Below are 18,560 nucleotides of genomic sequence, written 5' to 3'. Positions count from 1 at the left end.
ATCTCTCAGCAAAAGCAGAGATGGAACAACGGAAAAAACGGAAAAACGGAAAAACGGTACTACCAGGCTTACCAACCTCAAAGAAATAATTGCCCATTCATAGACAATTTTTATTTTTTGAGTACTTAAAAAGCAGGTATTCAGGGAAAACGTAGTTCGTCTCGTTTTGTCCATGGTTAATCCATTCAGTCACTTCATTCTTATTTTATTTCATTGATTCATTCGTTCTATTGATAATGATAAGGTAGCTCTACTTATGGCGTTGTAGGAGTCGATTGATTTATTTTTACATTTTACATGTAATAGTTTTACTTCATGACGCTAATCTCATTCGAGATTTCAGCATTTAATCCTTATTTATGTGTTAGAATCGTGTGATGCGCGTTGTGATTCTTCGGTGATAACGAATATTTCTTTGTTTTTTTTGCCCAGCATATGTTGGACTACTTTTGTTCGTTGCAAATTACGCGTAACAAATTTGTGGACACGCGCACAATGATTTCGTCAACAAATTGTGATAACTTAGGTCCAAATCGTTGCAAGGGAACCAGAAGTCATTCGGCTCAAGGTCTGGCGAGTGTCGTGTCTAGTCCTGCGATGAAGATACCGTTACCGCCCCGTCCATGGATCACAGGTAAATATGTTGTATAATATTACCACGACATGTTGTATTTTTCTCTTTTCGTATACTAGTACACATTTAACGATATCTGATAACTTAAATGCGAATAAAGAAAGCTGTAACTAAGCGGAAGGTGTACGTACATAACGTTTGTTATGTTCAGCTTCGAAATGCAAATTCTCGAGGCAATCAAATTATGTGAAAGTTGTGCAGTGCATATTATTTAGGTCTTCAACTATTAGATAAGTTTTGGATGAATATCATATACAGTCCTGTTAGTTTGAAGTTGTTATTGAAATGAATAAGTTTTGTGTATGTTAGTGTTTAGCTCATAGATTTGTTATTGTATGCTACAATCTATACCTATAGGTACATTTGTTGATTTGTCACGTTTGCTGCGCGCGTTTATCGTGCCATCACATTCTATCTGCTTGTCTTCATAGTGGCATGTTATTTGCAGTCTCTTAGCCTTGTTCTTAAGGACATTATTATCATTAAGTATGTACAGTTGTTCAGTATGTCAAAACGACAATAAATAGGTAGGTTAGTCCATTTGATAAAACTCTCAATAAACATTGTATGTTATTGTTATGAGAGTTATCTTTGGAGAATGTGTAATTAACATAGATAATTTTGTTAATATTATTCTCATTAGGAAACATACATAAGGCGTGTCTATAAGAGATTAGGGCCAAAAGGAGCTTCAAGGAAAAATTTCCTATTATTCAAGTCATTATGCTATAGCTATGTAGCTAGCTATGTAATATGAATAAAAGATATGAAATGAGTTGTGCAATTTTTTGATGAATCATCCACAATTTGTATTTATAAAATTCCAATATTTATATTTTAAATAAATAAAGTGTTGGCGTATTCATTACTACTTCCAGTAAAACTATATAAAAAACTTATCGAACTTCCTAGTAAGCAATAAAGTTTGTAAAGAATGATGTAGGATGTAAGTTTGTTACTTTTTCATTGGTCTTCCTCGTTGGTATAGCTATCACATGCACGGCTGCTGAGAACGAAGATGTTGGGTTCAATTCCCAGGTCTGGCTGAAATGGCTTTGTGGGTTTTATGCGTTTAGTTAAAAAAACAAAATCAATCAAAATCAAAATTTATTTATTCAAACTTGGCTGCAAAACAGCACTTTTCGAATGTCAGAAACAAATAGAGAGATGTAAAATATGAAAACTTTTTTACAATTTCATAACCATCTGTATTTACTGACAGTATTACCTATTATTACCATCTACAACCAATAGCCATGATAAAGTACCCCTTGGTAAAGTAGTTCAGCTTTTGCCAGTGATTTCTTATCTAATTTCATATTCATTTTTCGATCAAAAAACAGCAGAATATCTGACCTTCTTTGTTTCTTAGAACATTTTTCTAAAGTACTTTAAATAAATTTAAATCTTAAACAGATGCTGAAGATGATTCATCAGACGACATCGATGGTGTAATACGAGAAGAAGGAATGATTTCTATGGAAAGAACCAGAATGAGGTCCAGATATAGACACCACAAACAAAGACAGATGAACATACCTATTGGTATATTTTGGGATATTGAAAATTGCCAGGTAAGGGCATGAATAAAACAGAAAATCACAAAAAAAAGGAAATGGCTGTTTGAGCCTTTGGCCTAGTTTTTAATAATATTTTGTCATCATCTGCCCAGCCTTTTCCTATATTTCTTGGGGTTGATTTCCAGTCTAACCAGGTGCAGCTGAAAACCAGTGGTTTTAGATGAAATGACTGCCTACCTCCACAAAACAGTTACAAGGGCAACCCAATACCTCTTTGTAGGACTGGTTGTGAGACTTTCTGGCTTCTGACTTTCTATACCGACTGTCAAAAATTTTCAAATGACAGTCGGAATGGATTAAATTATCGTGCATTCCGAAACACAGGGAACACGTTATTGATCCTCAGATGCACAAAGTTCCTATCTATTGTTTTATCAAGCATGTGATAATAAGTATCATACTTCCAGATACCGCGAGGATGTTCAGCCATAGAGCTGGTGGCTGCTATACGAGCGAAGTTCGTAAGAGACGGGAGGAGAGAAGCAGACTTCGTTGTAGTTTGTGACGTCAGGAAGGAGACCACCTCGCGACTGTTAGAACTTAATGACGCTCAAGTAAGTAGTAACATCATCTAAGTACTTCAATGTATGCTACAGTTTCAAGTGACTCATTATGTAGGAATGTGCTCATCAATCTTGCAGTTCGTAGAAAGTATCTTCATAATTATATCAAGTATCGATCATGTTTTATAAGTTTAGCATTGACGATTATAGGATGAAAATGATGACAGCAGTAATTTTGTTGACCTTATGAAATAATATCTCGTAATAATGCGATAATATCTTAATGAGATTAGTATGTTTTGGTATTGTGAATGTTTAGATGTTACTTAATACCGTTTAATGATTAATTGGTTTAGCATTCTTGTGTTACCAAATAAGTAACAAGACTATTTATATCCCTGAAGGATATATGCGCTAGGCTCATAATAATTATGTAAGAAAACTCTTGTAGTAACACTATTATATCATCAAATTATTATTTTCATCAACAGGTGAGCTTAATACACGTATGTAGGACGCAAAAGAACGCGTCGGATGATAAACTAAGGCAGTGCATGAGGAGGTTTGGTGACCTCCACTCATCGCCTGCCGCCATTCTATTGATCTCAGGAGATATTGACTTTGCCGCTGATTTGACTGACTTCAGATATAGGTATATATCGCAAGTACTAAGTATTTTCCCATATTCAGAAAATTGTATGCAGAGTTTTTCAAATTCTTTAAAGAATGTTCCTAGATTGAAAATTGCTTCAAGGAAATTATTTGAATTTTTTGCTACCATAATAATAATTCTTAGTAATAAACCCAGTCACCTTTGTAAAATTCTCGTATATTATTCATCAGGAAAAACATGGAAGTGATATTGGTGCACAAAAACAACACATCTGCAGCTTTAATTGCCTGCGCCAGTTCACATTATTGCTTTGACGAAATTGCCTCTACTCTACCCAGAAAGGTAAACAAATTGAAAAAAATTTGACTCAGTATTCAAACCTTGATGTAACTTTTACTCGTTGTATGGTTGTTGAATTGATAAGCTACTTATCGAAAAGTTACGTGATCGAAAACGTCAAAGGTTTGGTTTCGTGCGTTAATTGAATGACGTTGGTAATTTTTTTCGATTGTGACGATCAAAAAAACTGCTTCAATAATCTGGTGATCCTAAGCATTTATTCAAAGCCAAATTGGGTCTGGTTTTTACATAGCAAACTTTATAGTACTAAATTGGAGTTTTGTCAGGTCCCAGTTGATATGAATGAGTGTCATGTCCCATGAAATAATGGCTAAATAAGGATCCTTTTAGAAAATTTCTGCTCAACTAAGTACTACAATGTTTACAAAATGTTTCAACAGTAATAACAATGTCATATTGTGAAACTGACAGATACTGCTGATAAAACATAATCCACTTAAAGCTAAGTAAGAAATAATGCTGACAAGATAATACTATGTTGTGGTGATGTTTATATTAAAACTGTTGGTCATTTTCACTGTTGTACATTCTGAATAATCAGTCAGGTCATTATTTAGTTGGAACTTTATCGCACCACATTTATTTGTGGTTTCAATTCTGAACATGAACCACAAAAGTACTACAATTTACTCATACTTAATGAAGAAAATGTAAATTATTCTTTCGTTATATTAAACCACATTATCTGTGTCAAAATTAAGTATAGTAATATTTATGTATTGACAGTTAATTCATCTGAAATAGACATAAAAGGCAACAATACAGCAATACTGCTTCATTCGATGATTCACTCTCATTTATATAAAGAACAACTTTTCCTTTTTGTTAAGTTCAGAATACAAATAAAACTGTTTAATATCTATGCTAAAACCTATTTACACAAAACTTATCCAGGTATCGAAAAGTGAGGACGAAACGCCGACGTGCGAGGTGGAAGTATTGAACCTGCCTATCCATCAACCCCCGGAGCTCGTGTCTATCAGGCTTCGCCATCTTGCCAAGAAGTGCGGTGGGAAAGTGATATCGGTCACTGCGCCTACTGCCGTGCTAAGGTTTTCTACGCCGGATCATGCTTCAAGGTGAGAAACAGTACCAATAGTTGTAGTATTTCCTTCTTGAACCTGCCCATCTATCAACCACCGGAGCTCGTGTCTATCTTGCTAAGAAGTGCGGTGGTCGAGTATATCGAGTATATATTTTCGACATCGGATCATGCTTCAAGGTGAGAAACCGTACCAATTACTGTAGTATTTCTCTACTTATTTCTACTTGAACCTGCCCTTCCATCAACACGAGCTCAGGAGGTTCTATCTTGCTAAGAAGTAAAGTGGTCGAGTATATCGGTCACTGCGCCTACTTCCGTCCTTAGGTATTCGACATCGGATCGTGCTTCAAGGTGAGTATTTAGTACTGGAAAAACCAAAATATGGACTTTAGACAGCAGTATTTTTCCAAATGTGCTTATTTCCTCAAAACCTATTGCTGCTTGCAGATTGGATCAGGTGTTCAATGACGTTTAATTTGACTGGATCAAAGTCGCTCTTTTTATGATAATGACCTATAAAGACCTACATGGAAGGTGTTAAGAGTTTTGACCATAAGTTCCTTTTAGTATAAATGATTTAGGATATTTGTGTCTGGTGTTTAGACCTCAGTTTAAATCGCGACGAAGGTACTAGAGATATATTGTTTCCTTAATTTTTATTATATTTTATGAGAAACTGCAAACTCATGCGTGTTCACAAATATAGTATCTATTATTTTTAAATGTGTGTATGTGTGATTGAGGTGAAGGTTATTGCTTCAAGAACAATATTATACTCTAATCATAAAAAAATGCAATTCAAACCACACTTTTATTATCTAAACCTAATAAGCGTGCACTGTAATTGTTGATGTCCCCTTTGTTTAAATTGCGTCTCAGACTGAATAGTTATGCAGTTTGAAATTGGACCCTGACCGATACTTATGTAATTAGGCTTCCCCTCTGCACGGTGGACAAACACAGGTCAATGTCTTAATGGCTTATTCCATTGCTTCATTTGTTTGCATACTTTTATCTGACTCGTTACACACGCGGTAATGAACGTCATGCAAATCGATATTGTAATGATGAGACTACAAGGTTTAAACAATACACTAACAGCAACATTGAAAAGGACAGTAAGCAATAATGACTAGGTACCTACTAGTTCATTCACCGCGTCTATCGTGACCGATGACTACATATTAAATGCGTAGATAGATACTTCAAAGCAAGATTATTGAGTCGGTATCATAATTTACATACATATTGCATGCGTTTACAAACAAACCACCGATAAGGGTGAATATTAGATTTTCTTTGGTGGTTTAGAGAACACAGAACTGTGTTGAGAATTTAGGCTGATCTATGGATTTTGTAGACTAGATAGAATCTGTTATTATACATAACATTGTGGTCACGCAAATTTTGGATCGCAAATCACAAGTAAGGAATGTAAACAATCTTTGTAATAAATGTACACTATACAAAGTGTGTACAAAAGTGTAAAATCCAAAGTTAAAAGACTCTGTAGGTAATCGTAATTCTACACACATTTCCATTGTCCGTTCACCATAAAAGACGAAATAAATATTGATGGTCGCATACATTTGCCACATGTTGCATCGTGTTTCGCCTTGGAGTCATAATTTGAGCCCCATTATTTCTGAGCGCAATTCTTTTGCCTTGTCCCTAAAACACCTACCGTTTATTTGGGATTAACTTTAATCACTGTAAGAGATTCATACGTACGTGATTTGACGCTGATTAAATATTGATTATGTATGTCTAAAAAGTGATGTAAAGTGGTATTTTTCACTTGCCTTTTTCTGAATGGTATTGACAATGATATCGTGTGAGTATTTTGCATTTCTTTTAATGTACCGCTGAAAACATGACAATGACATGAATGTTCACATTGACATTACGATTTTGTAAACACGAATCAGCTGACGTATCGATTCCAGTCAAAATAACTACACATCTTAATCGATTCCTCATATTATTTATTATTCAATATTTACGCTTAATTGGTAATAAATAATCAACATTATTTTTATTAACAATTATTTTCTTTTAATTTTTAATATATTTAATTTTAGTCAAGAGACAAATCATAGACGTGTTCGAAACATTTTTTTTTCGTTTACCCTCATCATATGCATAATTTTCGCTCAGTTACGATTTGAATAGAGAATTCTCGCCAGTTACGTTTTAAAAAAGGTCATTGCATCGTCAGGCACGAGCGGACACACAGTGATAATTCAAAACTCAAAATTTCAAAGTGTAACGTTTTTTGGAACTATATTTTATAAGTTATATTTTATATTTTCAACTATTTATCGCCTGGAGCGATCCAAAATAGACACACAATGTTATTATCGGGGTAAGATAAACTTTTATTTGTTATGTACTTATTAGTTTCGAAATATGTGTTTTTTATACTAAGATAATTCAAGCATGTGGTGAATATTGTCCTAATTGTCGACGAAAACTGTATTTCATTTCATTTTATTTGTTATGTACTTATTAGTTTCGAAATATGTGTTTTTATACCAAGATACTTCAAGCATGTGGTGAATATCGCTCTAATTATCGACAAAAACTGTGTATCATTCTCGTCTTAATTAAAGTTGTCATTAGAATGACGAAACCCGTTTTAAATTTTCGTTTCAATGTGCACGTACACCATTTCGTGGGCCGCCCGCCGGTTGAAGTTAATCTCTATTTCGATCAGCTGATTCTTGCAGTAAAGCGACAATTTCTTTCTATTTTTACATGAGTATCCTTCAATTTTGTTGCAATTCGTTGATTTCATTGCCAATTAGTAGCGTCACACTTGATTGCTATTTCGACCTCAGCGGTACGGAACGGTGAACAGATTTGAATTGGAACCATTTCTATAAATATTTGTTTTATAAACTTGCACATTCACTTTACAGTCCACGGCTCAAATATACTAATGAATCCGCTTTTGAGCAGATATTGAAAGATGAAAGTAAATCAACTATGTATTTATTGTACCACCCATCGAAAAATATGTATATCTCAATGTATGTTGCATTCGGTATAAAAAATCTGATTTCATCAGATTTATCATCTAGAAAATGGTGGGTAGGTGCGTTGACAGTTATTTTCGACTTTTGATCAGCTGTTTCGATTCTTTACATCTTTGAATCTATTGTAGGACTTGTATCGGGACTTACTTTTATGATTAGGTACGTATTATTTGTAACTTCTAGATTTTTAAAAGGGGATCTATGGTTTCGTCCGTGATCATGACTTGCGGTTTTTTTTCTATGATCACGAAATATCTATACTTTAGATGCAATTTTTTGGTTATTAGGTACATCAGTTAAAATCACTGGATCGGAGAATTATATTATAGTTACAAAAAAATGTTTTGATTCCGTTATGAATCGACTCATGCTCGATTATAAGTACATAATAATTTTAGTATCGCACGTAAACAATTTACCGAGTCAATTACGTCAAGACTGATTGCTGGCTTATTGCCGATATGAAACCTCGTGACGTAGGAATATTTTGGTAGGTTTTATTAGCGGATGGTCTCCTTGGCCAAAATTATTGCTTGAGATGAAATATTTATAAAAAATATGGAACACTGTATGTTGATATAGGCTTATGTACCCGCTAGTCATGTTAACGGAATTTTATTGATTTGAACATAGAATAAGATACCTTTAAAGCAGTGTAGTTAATGCACTGGATTTGAGTTCAGCTTTTCACTTATTGCCTGCCTGCTACATTAATTGCTTGTGGTACCTATTATTTAAGAACCAATTTACCAATACCAGGTTATTGGGCCAGAAAAGACTTCAAATATTCCCATATTTGTTGGTAATTTAACCAAGTACTTACTAATTGTAATTTATTTGTATTGTTACAGAGCATTAATGCGTATGGATGGAGAGGATGTGTACGGGCGTAAGATTAGCACGCGGTATGCTCGCAACACGGTGGCGCCGACGTATTCTAGTGATGAGGGCTACAGCACCGCCCCGGCGTCTTATCAGCAGCCTAGCTTTGTGCCGCCGCCGCCTCAGGTTTGTGACACATCATTAGTTTTATTTTCTTTAGTATTTTTTTTTAAGTAAGGTAGGTATCTCTATGATCCTATTTAGAATTTATTGGTTTTCTATTGAACTTACATGTCTTTTATAAAGTAAACAATTATAATTTAAAGAATGCAGGTCATCTAAGTGGAAATCTAAAATTGAGAATTGTCATTTTTTTACCACAGTCCTTTTTATTAAAACATAATATAATTTTTCAGTGAAAGCCAGTCCGGGTTAGACAGATTTTTTTACTTTTGTGGGTGCAGCATGAGTGTGCCAGACTCTTACTGACTATAACCCACCATGTTCCTTCTGGAGCCCTTCATATACTCTTTCGATCTAGATTAGTCTATTAGGATATTTGAATCTCCATTTGGGACACATCATTACCGAGCTTTTTAATTTTTTTCTACCAGGTATGTTCATCACCACACGAGGTGAACGCTTTCGGTACGCCTTGCATCTCCAAAGAGTGGGCGTTGGCGCTGCAACAACTGCCCGCCCCCACCCCGCCGCCGCACGATTTCTGTCCCCCGCCCGCGCCTAAACCTAGGAAGATTAGAGGCACGCATGGTGAGTTTCTAGAAATTTCTAGAATTTTCTTTTGCGTGCTATACCTAAGTTGATTTTGCTGGTCTTTTATGTAATTTATTTATTTATTTATTTAATAGTTCATGTACACATACACACACAGAATACAAAAAAGAAGAAAGATAGAACACATAGTACATAGGCACAGCTTATTTCAAGAGTAATTTGCTCTTTCTTGTCTAATTATGTAAATGCTTCTTTATGCCATTCCATAAAAGTCGGATCTCAGTTTGACCTGTTTGACGTTTGTGCACGATTATCTCAAGTTTGGCTGAAATGATTTTGATGCGGTTTTCAGTATAGTGTTTGTCAGTTTTAGGAATGTCACTGAAGTCGGTTTTATTTTTTTGTACTTTATTTTTATAAATATAAATGCTCCGTACAATGTTGACAGTTATTTTTAAATTTTCTGCCTATTGACAATCCAATTGAGACTTTGTCATTTTACTGTTCATTCGAAGCTAAGCTAAAGATCCGCTTTCTGTTCGGCAATAACAAGTGTGACCCATAGAAAAACTATTTTTTAAAAACATCAAATTATTCCACCAGGATCTGTAAACCTGGACCGGTCAGGTTGTTCGTCAAGCAACAGCGGGGAGGGTCGGAATCGGGAGCACAGCGCGAGTCGCGCAGTGTCTCCGTGGAACTCGTCTGCTAGCTTCAGCGAGCACAGCGAGACTGAGGAGTCGACGGCCGAACTGACCGTCACTAACCTACCGCCTTATGAAGCTGCGGTGCTGCAGGTAAGATGTGATGCTTTGTTTTTTTTTAATCGGTGTTATAGGACCTCTTTGGTGTTTTTGTTGGTAAGGATAGAATTCATTTTGAAATTAAGAAATAAAGTTCCAAATATATTCGATTTTTTTCTTAGATGTTGGTACACATGCAGCACAGTATAAAACGAAATTCAACGAAACAAATGACTGAAAATTAGTAGATTGATGTGTGATTGAATTAAGTAGGTAGTGAATTAGTAGATTAGTGTATTTTTTTAAACACGTCATTTACTTTTAAATATTTTAACGATGTCTTTTTAATAATTTAGGTTATGTTAATATTTTTGAACAAAAAATAGTACTGATAGTTGCTAGTTGCTACTAAACCTGGATGTTAATTTTCCTGAAAGTTGACTATTGTTATATCGATGTCATATTTTATAGGAAATGCTGACGAAGCTATTCAACCAGTATGTGCCAGTCGTTCGGGTTTCCGTATGGGCCGCCGGAGAGGGTCCTCTAGCTACCGTAGTACTACGCTCAGAGTGGGACGCGAGGCTCGCTATCGCACGCATCCACAAGCGTCGTCTAGACAACCAGTGGACCGGCCGCCGTTTAGAACTCTCTCTAGGCAAGCCATCACCTGCCCCCAACGTAGATGTATTAAGAGCCCGTCTTCGAGCCATCCTTCTAGACCAAAAGAACCACACACTACCTTTATTAAGATTAAGGGACGCTTACGCTAGTCGTCATTGCTGCGCCCTAACTACATCGGACATCGCGAAGCTCAAAGATACCGTTGTCATACACGAAGGCTTCGGTCGAATGGTTCAGCTCGTGGACTTAACACCGGTGTCGAACTCTGAAATGGAAGAGGCTCCCTGGAAGTGCCACATACACGCTTCTATGAGCACGGGACAGGAAGACGGTAGCCGTATCTTGCAGCCAGTTTATATGGAGATCTCGACTTTGGCCAAGAATGTACGCCTTTTGCTGGAGACTCATGGAGGGATCTTGCCTTTGTTAAGGTAAGGAAATACCCCACCCAACCTTTTTATTATCCCTCTGGGCACAGGCCTTTTCTCACATGGAGGTGGAGTGAGCGTTAATCTCCACGCTGCTCAATGCAGGTTGGTGATTTATTGGCTTTATAATCCAGGTTTTCTCGAGATATTTTCCTTCACCTTCAATCAGTCAATGGGGTCCAAGATATGGAGTAAGAATTGGATCCATATACTCATACTAGAGAGGTTGGTGCCTTTACCCACTAAGACACCACGACTTATATTAAAATTTAAAAATATATATATTTACCTATTTTATTTTTTTGCCATCTTTCTGACTGAAACTGTACCGTTATTCCACAGTTTCGTAGAATGCTACGAGGCTCGGTTCGACAAGTTGGTGTGTGATGCTCGGCGCGGCGTGGCACTGGAGATGTTGTTGCGTAGCATTGAGGGGTTAGAAGTACGTGATGCGCCGTCTCGACACATTACCTGGAAGAACTCCTCGCTTGCACTCACGCCACCACTGGCGAATACTGATAACAGTGAGTATAGAAAATATTTAATGTTCATGAAAAATATAAGAAAGATTCATTAAAAACTTGCGCACCTCATTGGTATCCAATTATGTACCCTAAGATCTAAGTTTGTACACGAATCATGTTAATACAAGTGAAACTTTACACTAGCAGTCAGAAAAAATATTTTAGTACTAACCATTGCTGAGTTCTGGAATATGAACTAAAGCTGTTTGAATTTTGACTTCATTATGCCTCGGTAATCTAAGACTTAGGCCAAAGTAACAACGGATAGATGCAGAGCCACTAACCTTTTTGGCTTTCCCACTCGGTTCTTTAGGAAACCTTTTATATATTTAGACAAAAATGTTCTTTCCCCAGTTATTTACATACCCTTAATATTTCATGGAATTTCATAACCATTTGCTTTTCAGGCGAAAGCTCCCGTTCTAGCGGTGAACGCGAGCGCCTACGCACGGCGCCAGCTCTCGAGCCGATGCTAGCGCTGTTCGAACGAGAACTCATTGATCTGCTGCGTACCGCGCCTCGATGCTCCATACCGTTCAGCAAGTTAGTATTACTTATCTATACTAATATGTAAAGAGTCTCCTCTTTACATATTAGTATATATAGATTTGATTGATTGTTTCTTGAATTCGAAATGGTTCTGGTACTACCGAGCCATTCCCAACTACGCTACGTTGGGTTCGGCTTCCAGTCTAACTATATGGCTGAGTATCGGTGTTTTGCACGGACCTTCTCAACCCAGTTACCCGAGTAACCCAATACCCCGTGGATAAACTGATGTCAGACTTACGGGCTTCTGACTACTACCCGTAACGACTGCCAAGGATGTTCTGTTCCGGGACTACCGAAGTGATTTGAATAATCTCACTGTTGGGAAGCTACACTATCCACAAACTACAAGCAATTTTATTCTGGTACAGACAGTGAATCATTTTTGTTTCAACTTTTTTATTATCTCCTTGCAGCTGTTTTACATAAAACAACTGCCTTTCTGACCTACTGAACCGAGTTACTCGAGCAACCTATAATACCCCATAATACGACTGGTTGTCAGACTTTTGCGCTTCTGATTATCCGTAATAAATCAAGGCTCATAATTATTTAGAGTTGAGCTCTTTAGGCCATTTCAAGAGGGCCAGTTGTTTATTAACTTTCTGAGGTGCGTGCCTGATGTCCCATATAATTTTCAGACTGATACCCGCCTTCCATCATCATTTCGGTCGTCAATGTCGCGTGGCCGACTATGGGTTCACCAAGCTACCGGATTTACTCGCTGCTCTCGGCAATACTATCGTGGTAAGTAAATAGTCAAAAAATGTTGCATGACTTTTCCATTTAAATATTGTTTATTATAGTATAAATATTAACAAATGTTGAATATAAGACTTATTTATTAGTCTTAGATTACGTTATTTTGCTTTCGTGTCCGTGTAAATGACTTCAATAACTACAGTAGTAAAGGGACATCTGAAAATAAGGGTTGTATCTAGACAGAATATACCGAAATTAATTTATATTATGTTGTATTCAGTTTATGTATGCTTAACTTAAATTGACTTTTTATTTTAGGTGCTCGGTTCAGGATCTTCACGAATTATAACCATATCGCCCGCGGCTCAAAGCCGTCGCTGGACTTTAGATCTCTTGAAGTTGATGAGAGCTCAACCGGGCCGCACGGTGCAAATGCACGACATACCTCAATTGTACCTCACTACTGCCGGACGTCCGTTTTCCCCTGTTGATTATGGCGTATGTACTATTGGGGAGTTAATGCAACGTGTGAATCCTGAAATGATCACTGTTAACGGTGATGGAACTATCTCTCTGCCCCGTCGCACCCCGACCATTGAGGAAAAGTCGCGCTCACGGCAGTTCGCTTTGCAGGTAATGTTTATTCATATTGTCATACATACATTCATTGTCATCATCATGATCATTCATCAAGGGTTATTGCCAAATACTTTATGGTTAGATGTATCGTATTACCTTGCTTCCCTGTATCGGGAGCGATTTTGCAGGTCATATCACATTGGATAAGTTTGTTCGTATACTTAATCGTAGCAAATGTGATCGTTTGTCAAGGATTATAATCAGGTGCGGCATTATATTTTGGTATTATATTTACCAATTATCTTGTCTAATTTTGCTTTTAAACTATGTAAAAAACTCGGTGTGCACAGTACATTTGATGAAGTGCTCAAATGTTGATTGGTACAACATACATAATTGATACCTACCTTTAGTGTAATGCCACTCAAAAAAAAAGCACAAATGTCCTTCAATAACGAGTTGCGTAACATTAGGCGGTGGAGCTACTGGGTCACACGCCGAACCTCCGCATGGAGTTCTCTCGCTTCGTGCCCGCGTACCACGCGCACTTCGGGCGGCAACTACGCGTGGCTCACTACGGCTGCGTCAAGTTAGCCGAGCTGTTGGACCTGACGGCCGCCGTGCGAGTCAGTGACGCGACTGCCGAGCGCAGTGTGAGGCTGGCGCTAGGGCCCGCCCGCTCAGTGATCGCCCGGCGTCTGAGAGCTCTGCCTGCTGTGGCGCTGGCCCACCTGCCCGCGCACTATGCGCATCACTACGGCGCCCCGCCTATGGTACGACACACAAGCCGGTTTCAGTTGTTACCGATAGTGTCAGTTAGTTATCTGATAGTTAATATTATCTGCCAGATAAAGGTTAGCATCCTTTATCTGGAATATATTGTTGATCTGTGAAAGCAAAAGTTATAGTTTATCTGTCAGATAAGTTCCTAACAGGCTGTCAGAGATTTTATCAGGAATTGGCCATTAATGTATCATGTTATGCAACTGAGACTGTTCCCTCTATCTATAATACATTGATCGCTCGGTAATGGCCAACGCAAACCGGTATTCAGGTCAGCAAAAGTTTTTTTTTTGTACAATTGTGTATGTAAAAAATCCATTGCTTTAATTTGATTCCACGACTTGGAAAGAGATGATCACGGCTTTGGAGTATATGTGATGTACTTGACCTTACCCGGTGTGCGTTGACCAATAAGTGTTTGGCAAGCTCATAGGTATTCATCATTTCATACTCCACCACAGACATAATCACTTTCTCCATTACCCAAAATATGTGTACAAAATATTCATGCATTAAAACCATTTGCAGCCCGACATGTTAGACGCTGAGACATTAGAAGGTCTAGTCTACGCCGCTGGGGGCTGCGTAGAGAACAACTTGGTAGTAGCTCCGGGAGGCTCGCCTGTTTGGGCGGCGTCACTACTGGCCGCTTGTGCAGTCCTTAGCGCAGACAGGAGCATCGCTAGAGGTTCCACTCTGGAGTACTTCACGGCTGCGTACAAACGTCTCCGGGGCTTCGAGCCGGACTTGAGGCACTTGGCAGCGGCTGGAGTCCTGATGGCGAGTGACCAGCGCCTCAACCTGTCCCCGGCTTGGAGAGCCGTGTGGCGTCTAGCGCAGCTGATGTCCGACCACGCCCCGGCAACCGCTGAAGAACTGTTCGTAGAGTACTCCAGGCGATATGAGCCTGCGTTCCCGGGAGTTGATCCTGGTCAGTACTCTAATTAATTTCTTATAATCACACAACTACTTAATATTACAATACTTTTCTATGGTTAATCCAACAATGTACTTATTTCTATTAACTTTTGTTTTGTGTCAAACTTATGAACCAATTCCTTGTGTACTTTTTAGTCAGTTTTGCTTTTGGTTTTCTAAACAAAGTCAAACTTTTGTGTCTAATATAGCTTTCCTTAATTACAGCCACTTTTCTTATTTATAACTTAGTCTAATTTTATAATTTTTACTTTTAGTTAAATTTTGTTCGTCTATTTGATTAGCAAACATTGTTTTTTTGTCGAATTTGACACATTATTCTATAACCGCATTTTGAATTTTGAACCCTAGGTGCAGAAGGCCTGGTAGACTTCCTTCGCCAATACATGGAGATATTCACGGAGACGGACAACGGTCGCTGGACGCTGTGCCCCGGCGTCGTAGTGCCGCGCTGTCGCGAGCTCGTGCCCGGGCCATCTCACGAAGATTACTCCGTACATGATACCCCACCCGGACAAAAGGTACATATCCGACGAAATTACCATCCGCAAGCCAAAACGAACGCCTCTTTTATTTTGAACCTGGAAAAGAGGATATTCCAATGTGGTTGTTTTTAATGTTAACTTATGTCAAATCTTGTATTACTTTGTTGCAGGGCTCACGTGTTTTCGAATCGCCAAAGACCAATATATGGTGTTCCCCACCGGCCAGCGCCTTGCCTACACCAACAGCTCTGCTGAACCATGAGAACAGACGTAAGTGCCATTTATAATGCCTAATTTTTTTTTACGCATTTGTGATAGTATTTACCTAACAGGTTCCTTATATTTGTCACCAGGTCGTGTCCGCCTGGCGGCTCACTTCGACGTCTCTTAATCCCACCGCGTCGTATAAGAAGATGCATTCCTTTATATTTTTGATGTAGGTTAGTATTACTCGTGTTCCAAACGCGACACCTGAAACTTTGGAGTGATGTGAATCAGGGTCGCAACGAATTTTAACTACTAGACTTATGTAAGTGTCCAATAAATTGTGATGTCTGTAACAATAATATTTTAGATGTTTATATTTTTATGTGTTTATTTAGTATAAGAAATCTTATGGTGCATTCGTCAAATGTTCAAAGTGCCGATTGAAAACTAATGTCCCATGTCTATGTACAATGTAAAGGTAAGTCTTAAGAATCATCTTGACCGAAATCTTCTAATATTTCTTAATGTATGAACTAATGTTTTATTTTATTGACTAACGCTATTTTATATGTATCCAAATGAGTCGGTTTCGTGTGTGTTGTTATGGTCTCTCATTGTTACCTGATGAACTATCTATAAAATTGTTTAGAACTTATGAACAGTGTAACTGCATAACTCTATCAATTTTGTACATTATTTTATCTTTTGACATTTATATATTATTTTTCTTAGTTTTATATTTCCGTGGCTCTTCATGTAACAAAGGACTGAACAAGCTTCAAATGATACTTTAAGGTACTTATAAGTTTATGAAAGATCTACAGTATATTGTCTACGTAATAATGTTAAGTAGATGATGTTACTGCCATTGATACGATTAAAACAATAATAAACACTAAATGTACATATCATTGATTTGAGGCTCAAAATATGTTAAGAATAGTTGCTAAGTTTTATTAAATAAACATCTCGAGCACTTGTAACATTTTTCGGATGCCCACACAAAGTACAATGATCATACAATATGTTGATTCTTGTCCTAGAGTTTTATCTTCTATAATATATTTCGGCCACAAATCTATTTGCATGTAACTTGCTTGTGTATTAACTCTCAATATTGTCTAAAGTTATTGTACAGGCGAATTTAATTTCTCTTTCGTAGTTATATCACATTCGAATTTATGTAATTTTAGATAACATTTACATTCATGGTGATGAATTACGTAATAGTTACGCCAGTTTATTGTTGAATCTCACACTGTTGCGAACTGGCCTTATAGACGTGTCAATTAATAACGTTCAAAGGTTTTATAAGAGTATTCAATGAATGTAGATGTAGGTGATATTATTGCTTTGATAGAATATGCTCGTGCCTAAATTGCGATGATGCTTTAATTTATGACAATCGTTTGTTTCTCTTAAATTAAATTTCTTAGTTCCACATAGTATTTATAAAGAAAGACTCTGACTTAAGTTCCATTTACTGTAGTAACAATAAAGATGATTGATGATGTATTTTAAATGATTCGCTGTTAATATTGGCTTAATCACGCACATAAAATGATTTAAGCTTGGTTTGTAGCGAGCGAAGCTAAGTTATAATTTATGCCAAAGCAATAGTTTTTAACTTACTAGGCCAAATTGGCCTGTACCAAATATTGTAAAAAAAATAAGAACAAAAGTACACAAGTAAGCAAGTTTAGATCATTTTGTAAATGGGGATTAATTTATTTTGTCTTTCTAACATCCCAAACCGATGTTTCATGGTGTTATTGTACCTTAATTTTATTTTTATAGATCTAAAAGAAATCTAATGAGGTTGGTCTGTCTAACATATGTTTTAAACGACAGCTGACCTACAATAGGCGGTAGTGATATTTTGTTTAGTTTGAATTAATTAATGAATAGTATTATCAGATTTATTTAAATAAATATTGGAGGTGATGAGATAATGATAAAAAGTTGTAAATACCACAATTTGTGATTTTAATGTGTATTTTAAGGCATTACCACTGTGATACTTCTGTACCATTGAATGCCATAATTTGGTTCCAACTCAATATAATGTAATCACAAATATTTTCTAGTACGTGCAAACGTTTTGTAATCATAAGTCGACTACATATTTTCGTAGGTATGTATGTATATAGTGTACATAATATTGTCATTTTGATTATTAAATTGGTACAAAGTATGAACATTTTAGTAATAAAATATTATACATTCAACAATGTGGAACTATGATATTTAATTGTTAAATTATTTACAGATAATTCATTTTATATATTTTATGTAAGCGGGATCTTGCATATTAAAGTATATTTTTTCAATGCAATTAATTTTACATTTGTTACACTGCCAGTCCGCATTTATAATCAGTATTGGCCATCAGATCTATCTATCATTCTATCAAAATGAGATATTTTAAGTAAGATTCTATCGATTAATTTTATGACCATTATGATTGTCATGTAAGTTCTGAATGTGATTGCGTTCACATAAGGCCAGAGTACTGTCCAACGTTTTAATAAATGTTACTTAAGATTTTTATTAATTACCAAGTTCTCTAAGACTGTAGTGAAGATACATTTAAGTACTTTATAAGCTGTTGTTTTATTTTCTGACCAATAACTATGTATTTTGTAACAGTAAGATAGAGTTAAGTATGCA

At 36.7% G+C, this 18,560-nt stretch overlaps 1 protein-coding gene across 2 annotated transcripts; it reads left to right on the top strand.

Moving 5' to 3' along the window:
• The first annotated feature begins 189 nt into the window (after positions 1-189).
• On the top strand, positions 190-17,546 carry LOC135118510 (meiosis regulator and mRNA stability factor 1-like). Of its 2 annotated transcripts, XM_064040787.1 has the most exons (19): positions 190-634; positions 2,051-2,208; positions 2,622-2,768; positions 3,209-3,369; positions 3,561-3,672; positions 4,585-4,769; positions 8,625-8,781; positions 9,210-9,366; positions 9,934-10,127; positions 10,545-11,128; positions 11,468-11,649; positions 12,057-12,192; positions 12,840-12,945; positions 13,219-13,533; positions 13,953-14,252; positions 14,791-15,193; positions 15,550-15,719; positions 15,854-15,953; positions 16,037-17,546. In XM_064040787.1, the coding sequence occupies exons 1-19, from the start codon at positions 436-438 to the stop codon at positions 16,072-16,074; spliced, it is 3,804 nt and encodes a 1,267-aa protein (XP_063896857.1). In that variant the 5' UTR covers positions 190-435; the 3' UTR covers positions 16,075-17,546. The 2 variants fall into 2 exon arrangements, with proteins under 2 accessions (XP_063896857.1, XP_063896860.1); XM_064040790.1 differs by lacking the exon at positions 13,953-14,252.
• The last annotated feature ends 1,014 nt before the right edge of the window (positions 17,547-18,560 follow it).

This window comes from Helicoverpa armigera, chromosome 2, assembly GCF_030705265.1.
Source record: "Helicoverpa armigera isolate CAAS_96S chromosome 2, ASM3070526v1, whole genome shotgun sequence".
NCBI lineage: Eukaryota > Metazoa > Arthropoda > Insecta > Lepidoptera > Noctuidae > Helicoverpa > Helicoverpa armigera.
Note: the sequence above shows the minus strand (reverse complement) of the source record. Positions and strands in the feature narration are given on the sequence as shown.

Coding starts and splice junctions, on each gene's coding strand:
- LOC135118510 (XM_064040787.1), top strand. CDS start 436: ATGTTGGACTACTTTTGTTCGTTGCAAATTACGCGTAACAAATTTGTG. Junction 3,370..3,560: donor TTGACTGACTTCAGATATAG/GTATATATCGCA, acceptor ATTATTCATCAG/GAAAAACATGGAAGTGATAT. Junction 11,129..11,467: donor GGGATCTTGCCTTTGTTAAG/GTAAGGAAATAC, acceptor GTTATTCCACAG/TTTCGTAGAATGCTACGAGG.